At 46.3% G+C, this 19268-nt stretch overlaps 1 protein-coding gene across 5 annotated transcripts in view; it reads left to right on the top strand.

The window, feature by feature from the left end:
- Positions 1-529: 529 nt before the first annotated feature.
- Positions 530-19268, top strand: part of LOC108529590 (uncharacterized) — a 67882-nt gene continuing 49143 nt past the window's right edge. Inside the window, exons 1-3 of one of the 5 annotated variants that reach the window (XR_001885580.1) lie at positions 530-1371; positions 7443-7558; positions 10773-10876. Coding sequence is in view for 1 of the 5 variants with exons in the window: in XM_017872028.1 (XP_017727517.1) it covers positions 970-1371; positions 10773-10856 (486 nt within the window). In the remaining 4 variants the exon portion in view is untranslated. Of the gene's footprint in view, positions 1372-2851; positions 3066-7442; positions 7559-10544; positions 10648-10772; positions 10877-19268 lie in introns of those variants that run through there. The other 4 variants (XR_001885581.1, XM_017872028.1, XR_001885582.1 and 1 more) reach the window with 4 other exon arrangements.

Here is a 19268-nt window from a genome sequence, read left to right as displayed (position 1 = left end):
GGGTTTCTTGTTCCAGTTATAACAGACTGCTCTATGTTTGCTCTGTGGCAAAAACTTTTATGTTTGCTCTGCAACAAACGTACACACAGGGCAAATTGTGTTTGGAGTATGGTGTCTTGCCAATGTTTTGTAAAAGCAAGTGAATAGAAATGCTTGCAAAAGTATCTTCAGACTTCAGTGGCCAGCGCTGAACACTGCTGTAGGAATGTCCATTAAACGTTGTGGCCGTGCTCTGCTCTAACAAAAACCTGGTTCCATGGCATAATTGTAGGGGCTGTCAGGCTAAGTTTGAGACACCTTCCAAAAAAAATTTCAGGGCTTCCTCAGTCTTTAAACTCCAGAAAATATTGTCCAAACCTTGACAACTAACCTGTTATCATGGAGATAGCTCCAAGTTGATGCACTGGCCATTGGAGAATGTCTATCAAGCATCCAGGTAAATAATGACTTGGTTGCTGCCCTCAAGGAACCTACCTAGAGGCTGACAGAAAATTTTAAGTATTTTTTCCTTCTATTGTTCATTCCTAAAATTCTGGCGGTAGGTATGATTATTATTCCTATCCCACAGGGGAAGTAACTGAGTCTAACTACTTGAATATTTTGTCCCAAATCACTAACAACAAGAGATGGCCAGACACTGAACCCTGGAATCTCTAAATGTTTAGATATTGATGGGTACCGCTTAGACCAGGGAGTCCAAACCATAGGCTTGCTGTTCCGGTTTCTCTTATCGGATGGAGGGACCCCCATTTCACCGAGATCATTGACTTTTGGGTTCTCCGCTGACCCCAGATGAGATGCCTGGTACCTCGTGGTCAAGTCCCCTCCAACGAGGACTCCTCAGAGGCTTGGTCCCAGCTGCTCAGGCTGGCACCCGCCTCCTCAGGCCAGAGCCCGAAGCGCCGCCAGCGGTCAGGTCCCGGGCCGGCTGCCAGCCACAGGCTCAAGTAAACGCTGAATGAAGGGCAGATGGAGGAACCTGTCCCGGTCCGGCGAGAGAGCTGCGGGCGCCTTTCCGCTTACCGCGGGCCTGCCCAGCCTCCCGTCCAGTCCGGGCCCGGGTCCCGCCGAGGCAGGTGTGCGCGGCGGAATCGCTCTCGGGCACTCGGCGAGACCGAGCTCCACCCCGAACGCCACCGGGCAGGCCACGCGCAGACCCGAGCCCGGGGCCCCCGCCTCTGGCTGCCGGCCCGCGCTCGGCCCCGGTCCCGCCTCCCGGAGGTTTTCGCTTTCGCTTTCCTGCCGATGTCGTTGAGGAAAATGAAAGTGGTTGTGTCCAGGACTGGCGCAGCTGCCGTTCCCGACGAGGGGCGCAGAATGCGGCGGCGGCCAGCCTGGAGTGCGGGCCCTGGGGCGCCCGCGCCGGGCGAGGTAAGCGCAGCCCCTTCGCGGCCGCCTCGCGGGCTCCTCCTTGCGGACCCGGCGGGCCCGACGCCAGGCGTTTGACCGGGGCAGGGTCTGGGGTTCTGCCGTGGGGGCGGGGAGGGCCTGAGACGCGGCACCCCTGGGTTTCGTGGCCTTGAGCCTCCAGGGCGGGCTGGAACACCTGGGAGGCCTCAGACAAGCGTGCCAAGGGGCTAGCAGCCCGGGGTCGAGCTGGGACCGTGGCAAGTCGGGCCACCTGAGCACACCTTTCCTTTTTGTAGAGCACCGACCTCCCTGGGTGTTGGTAAAAATCAAAAGTTGGAGGGTGTACGTAAAATACCGAACAGAATGCCTAACCTGAGCTCATAGTCTACTCCCTCTGACCTGTCAGACTCATTTTTCCCACTGGGCCCCACCCCATCCCTCGTGTAGTTTGCGTAAGTTTCCTAGATCTGGTGCACCTGGGGACCCTTGGGGTGCCTTCCAAGTGTTCCCTGACCAAGCAAGCTGGCAGCTCATCTCCCTTGATCACAGGCATGGAGAGCAACTAGGCCAGGATGTGAAGTCAGGGCCTCACTCTGCTGGGGCCCCCATCCCCGGGCTAGCATAGATGGTCAGGGATAGGTGCACTCACAGACGGAGTCCTTCCCAGACCAGGAAATTTCCAGTCCACTGCATCTGCCAGCAGAAGCATGAAAGATGCGTGCCACCTTGTCTTTGTCCTTTATCAAGTATAGACAACTCATTCTTGGTGTGCAGGAAGGGGTTCCCCTCGCCCCACCCCCTCCCCCCCAGCGCTGTGGAAACAGCCCCTGCCCTTAAGGCGTTCCCCATCCCCTGAGGAGAGAAAATAATGTATTCAAGTTACCCATAAGGCAGGTTGTGCAGAACAAGGACAGATGAGTGAAAGAGCTAAGAGCTAAGAGTAAAGTGACTAAATCGTCAGGCACTTAACTTACATTTAAGTAATGTCAGCTTTTGCAGGCCAATACCAAGAATCCCCTTTAACTCAATTTTTGTCTCAATAATAATGAATTCAACCTAATCACACAGATCTGATCATAAGACCCATTACTGAAACAAAACTTGAATGATCTTAACTTTGATAAAACCATCTGAATTTGACAAGGATGGTCTAAGGTCCTAAGTTTTAAAACATGGGGTCCCCCGCTGCTCTACCCCAGGATGGTGTTGAGTTCTGATTGCTTTTAGAAAATGTTGCTGTTGCTGGGCACGGTGGCTCACACCTGTAATCCCAGCACTTCAGGAGGCTGAGGCGGGCAGATTACTTGAGATTGGGAGTTTGAGACCAGCCTGACCAACATGGAGAAACCCCATCTTTACTAAAAATACAAAATTATTTGTATTTTTAGTATGTGCCGGGCGTCATGGAACATGCCTGTAATCCCAGCTACTCGGGAGGCTGAGGCAGGAGAATCGCTTTCACCTGGGAGGTAGAGGTTGCAGTGAGCCAAGATCACGTCACTGCACTCCAGCCTGAGCTAAACGAGAGCTAAACTCCATCTAAAAAAAAAAAGAAAAAGAAAGAAAATGCTCCTGTTTTCATGAGCCAGAAAATTAGATGCACTTCCGTTCACATTCCATTGGCATGAACTAGTCTCATGGGTCTCACCTAATTGTAAGGTGGCTGGGAAATGTAGCCTGGTGGTGTTCCCAGGAGGAAGAGAACAGAGAGACTGGTGAGTACTGGTAACCTCTTCCACAATCGACTAATGCAGTGAATTACTTTATCATGATGTATTTGTAATATACTTTTGCATTTGATTAGGTAATATTTAGGAGTTTAACATCCATGTTTTTAAGTGAAACTATCCTGTATTTTTCTTTATTTGTACGTAATTTCAAAATTACGTAACCTTAAGTTGGGCAATGTTTTCTCTTTTTTTCTATCTTCTAAAGCAACTCCATTAAGATAGAGATTTTCTGCTCCTTGGAAGTTAGTAGAAGGCACTTGTAAAATGTTCTGGGTCTGAAACTCTATGGGGAAGAGGTTTCAAAATTATTTGAGTCTCTTAAGTAGTTATACACATTTTTTGTGCCAAATTTGGTAATTTTTATTTTCTAGAAATGTATTCATTTCATCTGTATTTTCAAATGTGTTATCATGTATTTATATTATTCTTTATACATTTTAAAATGTCTTTTATTTGTCATTTCTTCCTTTTTCTGTAATCTCATTATTTAAAAATCTTGTGTCAGTTATTCTTGATCAGTCTCACTAGAGGTTTGTCTACTTTCAAGTAAATACTTCGGGTTTTGTTAACCACCTTTTTTTTGGTCCTCTATGTCCTCTGTTTCACTGATCCTGCCCTTACGTTTATTGCTCCGTTTTATTACGTTTATTATTACATTTGTTTTTTCATGTTCCTTTGGTCTTATGCTTTTGTAATAGATTCAAACAGTGTAGACATTTGTAACGTGAGACAGGAAAGTCCATTTCAGCCTCTATAGACAACCACAGATATCATATTGGTGTGTTTTTCTGGACCCTTTCCTATGCTTATGGAAATATTTTCCTACAACTTTCTAAACTGAAACTCATAGGTAAACCGCTCTCTATAGGCAACCACAGATATCATATTGGTGTGTTTTTCTGGACCCTTTCCTATGCTTATACAAATATTTTTCTACAACTTTCTAAGCTGAAACTCATGGGCCTCTTTCTATGGTGTATACACACACATATGCATACATACACACACATACACATCCATTAAAGTGGAATATGTACCATAATTTATCCATTTTCCATTCATAGGCATTTAGGGTGAAAGTATTGATCTTTTAATAATGGAATTTAATTCATTCTTACTTACTTTGATCACTGATAAATGTGGTCTTATTTTTGCCATCTTGTTTTGCCGTGTATTTATCATGCATTTTTTTTCCTTGTGACTCTATGGATTCATCAAAGTGTATTTGTCCTCTGTTTCTTCTTTCCTTCTTTTTATTCAGTGAGTTGGAAGTTCTATATCTTACAATAGGCCATCATTTAGTTCTTAAGCTTAGATAAACTTGTATTTTGTCTCTCACAAAATCAGAACCAATAACCTCCTTCCAAACATAATAATTTTTTTTTTTTTTCAGACAGAATCTCGCTCTGTCACCCAGGCTGGAGTGCAGTGATGCAATCTCGGCTCACTGCAACCTCCATCTCCTGGGTTCAAGCACTTCACCTGTCTCAGCCTCCTGAGTAGCTGGGACTACAGGTGTGCACCACCATGCCCAGCAAATTTTTGTATTTTTAGTAGAGACGGGGTTTCACCATGTTGGCCAGGATGGTCTCGAGCTCTCGACCTCGTCATCTGCCTGCCTTGGCCTCCCAAAATGCTGGGATTACATAAGGATGTTTTTCATGTCTCTTTTTCCTCACCTTTTCCCCACAGGCACATGTACACATAGGTCTCTGCCCGGGAATAACCTGAACAATTCCAATTGTTATTAATTCTTCTTGCTTCAAAATACACTTTCCTTTTTCTATGTTAGAAATATTAACAATTGCATTAGTCTACAATCTAACCTATTTGTGCAATTGCATATTATACCAGGATAGGAAAGTTTAAACATGTATTTCTTTTAGACTTTTCATTGACTTGCTGAAAATTTGTAGTGAATTGTATCTTGAGTAATGCTTCTCTGGGTCTCTTATTTCCCAAAAGTATACTTTGGAATCCATGCAATTCTGATCCTTGTTTGACCTTTGCTGGCACAAAGGCATTCTGAAATATTTGCAAATGCTAAAGTCACTTCCTCATGTTTTACAGAGTTTACTTTAGCTTGGCGAAACCAAGTGCAGTATCAGTTTGTTGTAAGCTTACCACTAACTAAAGATTCATAAAATAGCCCTGCCCTAGGGTCAGGGACTAGCTAGAGGAGCATGAAAATAGTCTTTGAAGATTCAGCTGCTGGATATTTTACACCAAAAAGCTGAAACGTTTTAACTATTTCAATATTTTGTTTATAGTACTTAATATTTGTGAACATGAAGGAAAATGGGCACTCTTATAGTAAAACTGTGGTAAAACTAACTTGGATGGTGTTTGAGCTCTGGTTATCAGAAGCTCCTTAAAGTGTCCATACCTTTTATCCCAGTTCTACTTTCAAGAATATGTCCTAAGGCATGTTTTCGTAGGAGGTTATTTCAGGTGGCGCAGGGTAATTCTAGTTGGGACACATTTGCCACATTGTCTAACGCTGACTCACAGTGAGAAAGTTATTCCCATGCTCAATTCCTTTTCAGTCTTCTGATCAAGGGAAGGAGAAAAACTTTAGCTTGGTGCTAGCATGCCTTCAACACCTCTCTCACTAAGCCTCTCTAATCTCCCATTTTATATAAAAGAATGAGCAAAGGGAGAGCAGTATTTTGACTCTATTTTAACCACAGTGTTTTTTTATTCCAATAAAACATATTATGATTGCCTTCATTTATGGCATATGATGTTGGTTTTCCACTTAAATAGGTTTGCTTTTTTTTTTTTTTTTTTTTTTTTTTTGATACTGAGTCTTGCCCTGTTGTCCAGGCTAGAGTGCAGTGGCACAATCTTGGCTCACTGCAACTTCTGCTTCATAGGTTCAAGCGATTCTCATGCCTCAGCCTCCTGAGTAGCTGGGACTACATGCACGCACCACCACGCCTGGCTGATTTTTTGTATTTTTAGTAGAGACGGGGTTTCGCCATGTTGCCCAGGCTAGTCTCGAACTCCTGAGCTCAGGCAATCCGCCTGCCTTGGTCTCCCAAAGTGCTAGAATTACAGGTGTGAGCCACCACACCCAGTCAGATTTGCTTTTAAAATACATTTGTTTAAGGACAGAAATGAGTTGATTTAAAGAGAAATATTAAGTACATTACAGATGGTAATTAATTATAACAAAATAGTAATGACAATGCATGGATGTAGGAAATAGGACCCTAAGGAAATAATCAGAGCTATAGACACAGATTTATATCTAGGGATATTCCCGTAGATGAAGAGGTTCCTACCAATGGCTTATGTTACCATAAAGTTTGAAACTGGCCAGGCGCGGTGGCTCAAGCCTGTAATCCCAGCACTTTGGGAGGCCGAGACGGGCGGATCACAAGGTCAGTAGATCGAGACCATCCTGGCAAACACGGTGAAACCCCGTCTCTACTAAAAAAAAAATACAAAAAACTAGCTGGGCGAGGTGGCAGGCGCCTGTAGTCCCAGCTACTCGGGAGGCCGAGGCAGGAGAATGGCTTAAACCCGGGAGGCGGAGCTTGCAGTGAGCCGAGATCCGGCCACTGCACTCCAGCCTGGGCGACAGAGCCAGACTCCGTCTCAAAAAAAAAAAAAAAAAAAACAAACTACTCAGTTGTTCAGCAATTAGGGATTGGTTAAGTGATGTTTTCATACTTTTTTTTTTTTTTTTTTTTTTGAAACGGAGTCTCGCTCTGTCGCCCAGGCCCTGGAGTGCCAGTGGCCGGATCTCCCAGCTCACTGCCAAGCTCCACCCTCCCGGGTTTACCCGCCCATTCCCTCCCTCGGCCTCCCAAGTACTGGGAAACTACAGGCCGCCCTGCAACCTCGCCCCAGCTAGTTTTTGGTAATTTTTTTTTAGTAAGAACCGGGTTTCACCGTGTTAGCCCAGGATGGTCTCATCCTCCTGACCTCCGTGATCCGGCCCGTCTCGGCTTCCCAAAGTGCGGGATTACAGGCCCTTGAGCCCACCCCGCAGCCCCGGCCCTTCATAGCTCTTCATATGATGGATACTACCATTAATGAAAACTATATTTAATACATGGAGGATTATATACTGTTACATAAAACTGATTATAAAAGTATATACAGTATTGTAATTTTGTTAAAAATTAAGTGAGTGTGAGTGTGTGTGTGTGTGTGCCTGTGCCAAAATCAATGGAGAAAAAAGACTAGAAGAAAATATTTCCAAATGTGTTATCTATAGATCACTGGACTACAGGAGTTGTTTGTGTTTTCCTATAATAGACATGTCACTTTTGTCACCAGAAAAAAAATATCTATTTTTAAATTAACATGCTCCTAGGCTGACAGGACTACCTGGTGTTTTGTCATCTGCAGGCATTCCTGGGTCCTTTCCTGCTCTTACAATTCAGTGAGGTCTCTGTGGCCTGCTGCAACATCATGGGGAAATAGTACCGTTAAGACGTCATTGTCATCTCTCAGTACAATCCAAGGTACTTGGTTTTGGAGTGTGCATTATTTATATTTTTGGAGTAGAATAGGAGAATGTTTCTAAAATTCTCTCAAATAATTTTTATTGCTTTTTCTTCTTGACAGCTCCATTAAACAGGACCAAATTAGGATCCCATTTTTTAAGTAGGTCTGGATTATTAAGCAAGAATAGAGTAGAGGCTGAGTCTCCTAGTTTCTTGTTTAGTCTTTCTTTAATTTCTACATTTTCTACTGACCACGAAGTTTTTAGATGTTGGATTTAATCATGGTTCTCCATCACCTAGGTTAGAGATATGTATATTTAAATCTGGACCCCTCTCTTCCAGAATTACAAAATCTCTGTTCACAGAAAAAAAAAAAAAAAAAAAAGTTTGCTGCAAGACTTAATGCTTAGCAGAAATAATTGCTACCTTTTGTCTAGTAAAAATTCCCCAGGTATTCTTTCTTAAGGCTTGTTCCTGGAGACTCATGAACTTTTTTGTAGGAATGGGGTTGGCAGGTTAAGCAAGTAAATGGTGTGTCTGTCTGGGAGTGCTCTACAGCCCTGGTGTGAGCTTCCTCCTTCTGTAAAAGTTCTGGGCTCCAGCCAGGGTGAGCCAGCCAGGGCCTGAGCCTGAAAGAGACCTGCTGTAGCATTCCAGTACCATCTGCCAGATTGCAGCGAGACCTTTGACTGGCCGGCTCTTCCCCTGCTTGGGTCCTTCAACTCCACTCCTCTCCATCCCCACGGCCATCACTGTGGTGCAAGCTCTCACACCTCTTGACTGAACCACAGCAGTGACCTCTAGCTGGTCCCTGCCTCCCCTTGCCCTTACGTCCAATCTGGTTTTTCGTAGGAGCTAGTATGTCCTATTCTCCTATTGCTGCTGTAACAAATTACCACAAAGTCAGTGCCTTAAAACAACACAAATTTACTATTTTAGAAGTCCTGAAATTAAGGCTTTGGCAGGGCTGCATTCCTTCTGGAGGCTCTAGAGGAGAATCGTTTTGTTGCTTTTCCAGCTTCTAGAGGCCAGTGCATTCCCTGGCTCAGGGTCTCTTCCTCCTCTTCGAAGCCAAGTCTTTCTCGTGCCACATCACTCTGAGGCTTCTCATCTGAAGTCAGATCTCCCCCTACCTCCCTCTTATAAGGACACTGGTGATTACATTGGCCCCACCTGGTTAATCTCCAATTCTCAGAACCCTGAATCACATCTGCAATGTCCCTTTTGCCATGTAGGGGAACATATGTACAGCCTCCAGGGATTCACACATAGACATCTTTGGCAGGGCCATTACTCAGCCTACATAGATAATCTTTTAAAAGTATACATCTAAATGCATTACTCCTCTGCCTAAGACCCTTGTGTGGTGCTCCAGTTCTCCAGGGTTAAGGCTCGATCTCCTCTTGTGGCTTGCAGTGTCATGCAAGGGTTGCCTACACTGCTTCTCCAGCCTCACCCTGCCTCCTATCCCTGCTGACTGCCCATGATCCAGCCTGTGCACAGGGTGTGCTTTTGACAGGGACACTGCTTGATATGGTTTGGATGTATGTCTCCTCCAAATCTCTTGTTGAAATGTGATCGCCAGCATTGGAGGTGGGGCCTGGTGGGAGGTGTTTGGGTCATGGGGCTGGATCCCTCATAAATGGTTTGGTACCCTCCCAGAGGTAATGAGTGAGTTCTTACTCTGTTCAGGTGAGAGCTGGTTGTTTAAAGGAGCCTTGGCATCTCCTCCCCTTTCTTGCTCTTTCTTGTGCCATGTGACACGCCAGCTCCCCCTCTACCTTTCACCATGATTGTAAGTATCCTGAGGCCTGACCAGAAGCCAAGCAGATGCTGGTGCCAAGCTTGTACAGTCTACAGAACTGTGAGCCAAACCTCTTTTCTTTTTTTTTTTTTTTTTTTGGGATGGAGTCTCGCTCTGACACCCAGACTGGAGTGCAGTGGCATGATCTTGGCTCACTGCAACCTCTGCCTCCCCAGTTCAAACAATTCTCCTGCCTCAGCCTCCCAACTAGCTGGGATTACAGGCATGCACCACCACACCCAGCTAATGTTTGTGTTTTTAGTAGAGACAGGGTTTCACCATGTTGGCCAGGTTGGTCCTGAACTCCTGACCTCAGATTATCCACCCGCCTCAGCCTCCCAAAGTGCTGGGATTACAGGTGTGAGCCACTGCACCCAGCCTTAAACCTCTTTTCTTTATAAATTACCCAGTCTCGGATATTCCTTTATAGCAATGCAAAATGGACTAACACATTGCTCCTCCCCACACTCCATCTCAGGCCTCCCCCTAGACGAGGTCAGGCCTCGTGGAGATGCTCTCACAAGGACTACATGCAATTCTGCTACCACACCTATCACAGATTAACATCTGTGCATTTATTTAGGTGATTATTTGACTAATAATAAATGTTCCTCTTATGTAAGTACTCCAAACAGGCAGAGACCATGTCTATTTCTTACCCATAATTGCATCCTTGGCACAGTGCCTGACATGCAGCTGTGGGCAATAAATGACATGGTTAGTAAGTCCTTGGAAATAAGTGGATAAACGAATGGATATTAACAGCATTGTCATCGTGCTGTATCTCTTTTTCCCTGCTTTTTCTTCTGCTTGGCATTTGTCTCCTTTTCTATTGTTGCCTCCCTCCACTACAACAGAAGCTTCGTGAGAGCAGGGACTTTGTCTTGTGTGTTCACTCCTCTCTTCCCAGGTCCTAGAGCAGTGTCTGGTCCATAACACTCAATGGATATTTTGGGAATGAATGTCTGCAAGATGCTGAGAATCTCTCACAAGAGTTTTCATATGTGACCCCTCTTTGAAATTGAGTATTATCAAGTTATTCATTTTAATGATTCAACCTAATTCAGTAATCAGGCAAATTGGCAGAGACCTAAAATATTTACCCGTCATTGTGAGGATGAAATAAGTAAACAAGTGTAAGTTATTTAGAGCAGTGTCTGGTAACCACAGCCCTGTGTAAGAGTTTGCTGCTGTTGTTAAGAAATGCTTGACTTCTTGATATCTTAGAGTTTTTGCTGACTCTGCTGCCTGTGTTGGGATCCCAAGCAGAAACTGTTTGTGACCCAGCAGGTGTTGGCACTCGGTGAGTGCTCCTGGCTCTCGTGCCACCGTGGGGACTCAGGTCTTCCAGCTGCCTGAGGATATAGGAGGGGCTTCAGGCGCATGATTGGGGCCATTGCTTATGTCTTTCCCTTGTTTGGCCTGCAGGTGGCAGCACACCCAGGCCCCCCAGGCAGTCCTGAGGATGGCCAGCAGAGAAGAAAATGGACTCCCTGGCTGCTGGAGAGTTGAATGCCAGCCACCAGCCATGGGTGAGTGGAAAGCCTGACCGGAATTTTTCTCTTATTTGTTCTGCATTATTTGTGTTTTGGTATAGGAATTGCTGTAAATCACGTGTTCAATTTTGAGGCCATTTGTTGATTTTTGCGGTTTATTTACAAAAACAACAAACAATAGCAGTGAAACCAGAATTATTCCTGGAATGTTTCAGAGAGTATGAGGGACAAGGGCGCATCCTCTGCATTGTAAGTGTGACTTCCCTTCCCTTCTGCATCTTGGGCCTGTCCCCTTTGCCATCCAGGAAGGAGGTATCCACCCAGAATAGTTCAACAAGTATGTGGCAAGCTGGGAGTGTGAGGTGTTCTTTGCGGGGACCCTGCAGTCCTTCTTCCAGTCACTCCCAGGGTGGACTATTCTGCACTGCCATGCCTGGCCCCTCAGAACCCATGGTTTCCATCTGCCTTCCCAGGCCTTGCAGCCCCTTGGTGTACTTCTCCTACTGACCCTCCCCTCTTCTTACCCCTATTAATTTCACAGCTCTGTCTTATTTATCCCAAGATCCTATTTGTGCTGCATTCTGAGCACTTGAATGAGGATTGTTTATTTTCTATTTTGATCACATTTGTTAGCTTTGTGCTTAGAAGAAAATAATTTCAGTTTCATAAATGGGAATAAGCCCTTATGTCAAGGGCCACTACATCACTTCTTGGCATTCCAGTGAGGGGTCTAGTGAAGAGCTTCCCCGAATTTCAGTACCTTTCAAGGCCTCTTGAAAGAATGTGGAATTAATTTGGGTGGAGGCTTGTGCAAGGACTTTTTTTCTGAGTATATTTGGCCAGTGGGCCAGTGGGGAAGCAGAGGCATGGACTAGAGAGAGGAACAAGGCAGAAGGAGAAGCTGGGGCTGCAGGATGCCATCTGCTGTTTGTACGGCTTCCCATGGCCCACTGTAGTGGCCACAGGGCACTGCTAGGAATCCTTCATGTGGCTGTTGCTTGCTGTTGGGTGACATGATTCAGAGCTGTGTAGCTCCATGAACAGTTCCACTCTGCATCTCACTCACAAAGCTCTAGCGTTGGGCTGTTGGGTTTTGGTGAAAGCAGGTGCTATGAAGAATGTATTGAAGGACAAATCAGTCCCTAAGGGACTTCGATAGACGCAGTCCTAAAAACATTTCCGGGCTGGTTTCTTTTTTTTAAACACCAGTTAACCGTTTTCAGTTTAACTGTGTTTTCCTTCCTGAAACCTTTAAGTGAGACTAATTGGTATGTTTTTTTTTTTTTTTTTTTTTTTTTTTTTGGTATGCATTGTTTTAGGGAGTTTTCTATTTGTCAAGTCTGGGTTGGAGATAGAGATGAAATGATTTTTTTTTTTTTCCCACACAGACCAAGCATGCAGAAATAGGAATGATTTAAGTTTGTCTTTAATTTAATTTCTATATATTTATGTTCCTTTCCTTGGGAAATAGAGGAAATATTTGGGGGCATTTTCACCAAATTGTAACTTGTAACTTCACATGAGCCTGTCAGCAGGAATTTCTGTGCATGTTTTAATGCCTGGTTGGGGGAGACGTGAAAAGACAACAGACAGTTGCCCTCAAGGATCCTTTGTTCTGGCTGGGGAGTCACAACTTTGTTCCTCCCTTTAAATAACACCAAATACTAGAGCCCCAGGGGCAGGTCTCATCATGAATGCCCAGTAGTCAGTGCCTAGAAAAACCTAAGTCCAGGAAGACTATGAGACCTGCCCCTGGGGCTCTAGTAAATTCAGATGAGAGAAAAGAAGGTGGGTGGTGTTTCCAGGCACATAGGTGTGAGAAGGACTAGGGAGCACCTAGGTCCAACTTGAACATCATTTGGAGGAGTGCAGAGAGATTGTATTGGACAGGTTGGTTAATCAGATTTCAGTGGTGATGGGAGTTTGACTATCAAGCCAAGGAGTTTGAATTTGATACCATAAAGAATAGGAAGCGGCCGGGCCCAGTGGCTCACGCCTGTAATCCCAGCACTTTGGGAGGCCAAGGTGGGCAGATCACGAGGTCAGGAGATCGAGACCATCCTGGCTAACATGGTGAAACCCCTTCTCTACTAAAATACAAAACTTAACTGGGCGTGGTGGCACATGCCTGTAGTCCCAGCTACTCGGGAGGCTGAGGCAGGAGAATGGCATGAACTCGGGAGGTGGAGCTTGCAGTGAGCCGAGATCACGAGACTGCACTCCAGCCTGGGTGACAGAGGAGACTCCGTCTCAAAAAAAAAAAGAATAGGAAGCACAGTTGGTCTTCCAGCCCTCCATACCAGCAGGTTCTGTGTGTGGACCTGTGGATATGGAGGGCTGACTATGCTACACCATTTTTTGTTTGTTTGTTTTTTGTTTTTGAGATGAAGTCTCACTCTGTCACCCAGGCTGGAGTGCAGTGGTGCAATCTTGGCTCATTGCAACTTCTGCCTCCCGGGTTCAGGCAATTCTCATGCCTCAGCCTCCCGAGTAGCTGGGACTACAAGTATGAGCCAGGAAGCCTGACTATTTTTTGTATTTTAGAGGAGACAGGATTTTACCATGTTGGCGAGGCTGGTCTCGAACTCCTGAACTCATGTGATCCACCCACCTCAGTCTCCCAAAGTGCTGGGATTACCGGCACGAGCCATTGTACCCAGCCCTACACCATTTTTTATGAAGAATTTGAGCATCATAGCTTTTGGTATCTGAGGGGCTGTCCTGGAACCAATCCCTTGAAGATGCTGAGGGACAACTGTGATAGGCTTCTTTATTTATTTATTTATTTATTTATTTATTTNATTGCAACTTCTGCCTCCCGGGTTCAGGCAATTCTCATGCCTCAGCCTCCCGAGTAGCTGGGACTACAAGTATGAGCCAGGAAGCCTGACTATTTTTTGTATTTTTAGAGGAGACAGGATTTTACCATGTTGGCGAGGCTGGTCTCGAACTCCTGAACTCATGTGATCCACCCACCTCAGTCTCCCAAAGTGCTGGGATTACCGGCACGAGCCATTGTACCCAGCCCTACACCATTTTTTATGAAGAATTTGAGCATCATAGCTTTTGGTATCTGAGGGGCTGTCCTGGAACCAATCCCTTGAAGATGCTGAGGGACAACTGTGATAGGCTTCTTTATTTATTTATTTATTTATTTATTTATTTATTTATTTATTTGAGATGGAGTCTTGCTCTGTCGCGGGGGCTGGAGTGCAGTGGCCGGATCTCAGCTCACTGCAAGCTCCGCCTCCCGGGTTTACGCCATTCTCCTGCCTCAGCCTCCCTCCCGTGTAGCTGGGACTACAGGCGCCGGCCACCTCGCCCAGCTAGTTTTTTGTATTTTTTAGTAGAGATGGGGTTTCACCATGTTAGCCAGGATGGTCTCGATCTCCTGACCTCGTGATCCACCCGTCTCGGCCTCCCAAAGTGTTAGGATTACAGGCTTGAGCCACTGTGCCCGGCCTTGTAATAGGCTTCTGAATGGGGGACAACTGACTGTTTGAAATAGGAACTTTTATTTCCATTTTACATCTGCTTTTCATATACTATCTTTTCAAATAATTCTCCAAGGTCACACAGTTGGTGGGCGGGGGTTGGATCTGCCAGACTGCAGAGTACATGTACACGCTCACCTCTGCACTGGCTTGCATTATCTCCAGACACAGGTTGGCCTGCATGTGACCAAGGCTCCACCCAGCCCTGACGTTGGATGACTCTGAGTCTATACATAGCTGCATTTGCGTGTCAGCCTTGCTCCCTAGGCTGAACTGTTTATAGGGTGAAAGGGGACTTTGGGTAAGTCACTTTCCTGTCTTCATGAGGCTCTAGGAAAGCAGGGGCAGGAACTGAGCTAGGCCTCCATGGTCTGCACAGCAGCAGCCCAGATACGTTCCAAGAGCTGCAGAGGCTGTCAGAGAAGCTTCAGATCAGGTCCCTGGGCAAGTCTCCTCCAAAGTGGGAGCTGCAGGGCTGATGCGGATCCAGGCAAGGTGACAGCACAGCTGCAGTCACAGCACAAGTCGATTCCTGTTACTGCCCTAATCCTCCAGCATAGGCAGGAGGAGTTGGGGGTTTGAAGTTTGAAGTTGGAGGAGTTGAACTTTGAAGTTCTCCATGCATTCCTTTGTCATTCCTTCATAGAGTATTCAGCAAATAACTAAGCACCCTAATTGTTCCAGGTCTGGCCCTGGGCTTACAGTAAGGAACAAAACAACCCAAGTCCCTGCCCTCGTGCCGCTTACATTCCAGTGGGTAACACAATGTTAAAAAGTGAAGTAGAAGAGGAAAGTAGGGAGAGGGGATAGAGTACTAGGGCCAGAGACCTAGAGGTCCAGGAAGGCCTCTCTAAGGAGGAGCATTTGTGCAGAAACCTGGCATTTGAGCTAGCCAGGGAGCTAGCAGTGTGAATGTCTAGGTTGCAGGCAGAGGAAATGGCAAGTTCATAGAACTTAGGGAACATAGGGAAGCAGTGAGTAGGGTGATGCATTAGGGAGAGAGGAGAGTGGGAAGAGCCGAGGCTGCATGGGGCCAGACCTTGCCACCTTGCCAGCTATTAAGAAAGGTAGGGTTTCTTTCTTTCTTTCTCCAGCTCTAAGGTATGTTTCAGGCATTGTTCCTGGCTGACTGGCTCTAAATCTGCAGCCCTCCCAGACCCAATATCCTCCTATATCATCCCTTTTCTGGCTGAACTAACCACTGTTCGTACAGCTATGAACCCTGCCTAATACAGAGCTTTGGAGGAGGAGGAGCGTGCCAATCAGCTTTATAGGGAAATTAAATATGTTTTTAAGGTTGGAAAAGATGCACTTGGATATTCTATTAAAACGTTTAACCTTTGGTAGAAAGGGCTCCACCTTGGCCATGGAAAGGGCCTTTGTCATCACTGTTTCCTCCCCTAGGAGCTAGGAGGCTGGGTCGGTCTCCTCCTCACCTGCCAGCCAAGGGCCTAAGCTGGTCACCCCTTGCTTGACCTTCCTGGTCTCACCTGTGCAATTCAGTTAGTAATATTATTCCTGCCTGAAGGGAAAGAGGAAGAAAGAAATGATTTATTGAGGATTATTTCTATGTTGGAGGTCTCCGATGCTGCGAACAATTTCCACAGAAGGTTCCTGGGGGTTGGGACTGTTCCCTGAGTTATGTCCAGGCAGGGGAGGGGGGTGATTTATGTTTATTTTATACATCCTCCCCTCTTTTTTTTTTTTTTCACCCTCCCCTTTTTTTTTTTTTTTTTTTTTTTTTCTTTTAAAACACTTTTACCTGTGTCCTTGATCTCTGTAAAAGGGCTCTGTATGTTATAGTGGTTAAGAGCATGGAAAAACAGATGTGGTGCCGAGTGCCAGGTCTACCTTTGCTAACTTTGTCACTTTGGGCTTGTCCCCTAACCAGCCTGCTCCACAGTTTCCTGTTCCCACTGGTCTTAGATACAGAGTGGTGACCCTTGCTCCTGTCAGAGTAGGTTTAAAGTCTACACGGGTGGATTTTTCCCAGAAACAATACCACTCAGAATTTTCCTTCAGGCAGCATAGCACAGGGGAGATGTCCACACATAGTCACACTTGTGTTTGAATCCCGGCTCTGCCTTTTTGCTTGTGGGTGGGTGAGTTGGGAGTGTGCTTGAGAAATTATTCAGCCTCTTCAACTCTCAGTTTCTACCTCTATAAAATGGGAACAAGAATACTTATTTCAAAGATTTGTGGTATGAATTAAACAAAATACCTTGTTTGAACTGCTTAACATGTGTGTGCACATGGTAGCCCGTGGTAGCTATTTTTGTCATCATCATCATCATCATCATCATTGTTAGGCATGTCAGTGGCCTCTAGCAGTCTGTGGGTGGAAGCAGCTTTCAAATGTGGCTCAGCCTCATGGAGGCTGTGCATTTGCTGTGACTCAGGATTCTAGAATGACTGAGCCAAAGATCTCAAACTTCTCTTTGCTATATTGTTGTTTGCAGTCACACTCACACACTCAGTTATCCAGGGTGAATAACTAGGTTTCTGTTGATGTAGGTTGCCGTGCTGTCTATTTCCCTGTTTCTCTTCTATTTAGTTCAGCATCCTTCAAAGAAGACAATAGTTAAGTAACTAAGCTATATTGAGGGCTTCCTATACTAAAAGTGTTACATACATTAGCCCCTTTCATTCATGTAACCAAATTTAGAAACAGTTTCAATAATGCCTAAGACTACACGGCTACCGTGCAGCAGACCTACGCTTCACATGTCCCATTCCAGAGCCAACACTGGCCTCTGTACTACCTGCCTTTAAACAGGACAGTGGTTGAATTTGGTGACCTTGAGAGATCAGGTAGTCTGGTCTTTCTTACCTCCTTTCCAGGGTGAGCTGAGCATCACAGAGGGGGAAAATCTATGATTTTCTTGAGAAACTTTACAGTGAAAACTGTTGGCTTTGCCCCGGTAGCCATTTTTATGGTCTGGAGGGACAGTGGCTTCTTCCTAGAGCCCCTTTGCAGTGTCCCCTTGAGGCCAGCTGTCCATCCTTGAGAGCAGTTAGGAGAGCCATGTTGAGAGTGTGCTCAGTCCTCAGTTGGAAACCTGGAAACGCAGATCATGAGGGTGGTGTCCCACTGGCACATGGTGGGTGGGGCCTTCTGCCACCCTGGCTGTGTGTGGCGTCCAGTGCGAGTGGTAGCCAGACATCATGCCCACCTGCCCTCGAGCTGCGTGCCTGCAGCTGGCTCCTTCCTCACAGATCTGCATCCCTTCAGCGCTGGGGAGCAGAGGAAGTGGCCTGTGGGCCAGCTGAATTGCCCAGGGAGCTGAGTCACTGGCTGATTTCGGCCTGCCCTGCAGTCCCTGGGGTGACTATGGTGATAGGGGAGAGAAATCTGCTTGTCTAGGGGCCTTGAAGCCTGAGAACTCACACACTCCAGGAGGTTCCTTCATGCCACAAGCATTTACTGAGCACCTACTTTGTGCCCAGAGAGGCCATGCGAGAGACCTCAGCATGGGAATGTGTGTTGGGCTGCCTGGAGCCCAGGTGACTGGTGGCCACCAGGGAGCTCCACTGCTCTTAGAAGGATCTGAGGCTGGCAGAGGGGCCAGATTGGTGTGCTACTGTTTATCTGAGCAGATTCCATAACAACCAGGAGATAAATGCCTGAGGTCAAGCAACCCCTGGAACAAGATTAGGTATCTGGGTAGGGTGGGACCTATACTGTGATTTGGAGACCCTTAAGTGATGAGTATCTTCTGGGTGACTATTCAGTACACTTAATTAATTTGTTAATTAACTAATGCCTCATCCTACTCCAGAAAGGATTGAAAGTGATTCAATTCAGCAAGTGTTTTAGAGGGAGGAAAGCATCCTGAGCTTGCTCTGAGTGAAAAGCTAGGGTTTATTTAGTCCCCGAGAGGGTCATTTACCAGCTGCCAGCCCAGCTCCACACTCCTAGGGCTGGCTCCCATGAAAGCACAGCCTTTGCTGCCATGGCTGGTTTGCAGCGTTTCTGTGGTCGCCTCCTGGTCTCTTTGCAACAAGTGGCCCCGACACCTTCCTGCCTTGACGCAAATCATGTGACTTAAGAGGAGCAACCTGACCTCAATTACCAGGTGCAAACATCAGTCACTGTGAGTAAGCAGGAGGCCTCCAGTGTCTCTGGTTGTTTTAGCCTCCAGCATTAAATATTAAGAGTGAACTGTTCAGGGTGTGATAAAAGCTGTGTCTCACAGTTTATGATTTCCAGTAAACCAGAGGGCTTAAAGGAAGGGCCAGGGACAGGTGAGAGATTCCAGACCCGGCCCTCTGCTGAGCTGGTAGAGCAATTTCTGCAGGAATGGGAGGGGCAGGGAGTGAGGTCACAGCTAGTAAAGATTTGCCTTCTTCTATGCCACAGCTAGAGAGCCACATTGTCTGCTCAGCAGGCCCCAGGAACTGAGGCCAGTTTCTGCTCCCAACCAGGCAGCTGCATGCACTCTCAGCGTAGGGTTATGGGAAAAGGAAGAAGTGTGATGTGTCCTCACTGTGCTGGCTATTGTGCCTGCCTCCTGCTGGGTATCAGGCCAGCCAGGAGCCCTGGGCACATTCCTCTATCAATGTAGGCAATGGGCGGCTCCAGCTGCTCTCACAGAAAGCTAGAGGAACATTTCAGTATTAGGAGCCTGCAGACACATGGGCTGGGATTGCTCAGCATCTGGCCTTCATGGGGAAGTCCAGGCCACAGGGAAGCTGCAAGCAGGCAGCATATCCCACCTTGGCCTAGGAAGGGAACTGAGGTCTTCCTCCCAACCTGCAATGTCATGAGGAGACTCAGCCCTTTCTGAGTTTCTCTAGAGCACCTAATCTGACAGCAGTGATAGAAGCCATACATCAAATTAACTCAGCATGCAGTAACAGTGGCATGCATTCATTTAACAAGTATTTAATGAACACTTCACTCTCTGCCACACACTGTGCTAGGTGCTGGGCAT

This window comes from Rhinopithecus bieti, unplaced genomic scaffold (genome assembly GCF_001698545.2).
Source record: "Rhinopithecus bieti isolate Rb0 unplaced genomic scaffold, ASM169854v2 scaffold_5889, whole genome shotgun sequence".
Taxonomy (NCBI): domain Eukaryota; kingdom Metazoa; phylum Chordata; class Mammalia; order Primates; family Cercopithecidae; genus Rhinopithecus; species Rhinopithecus bieti.
This window is presented reverse-complemented; position numbering and strand designations above follow the sequence as displayed.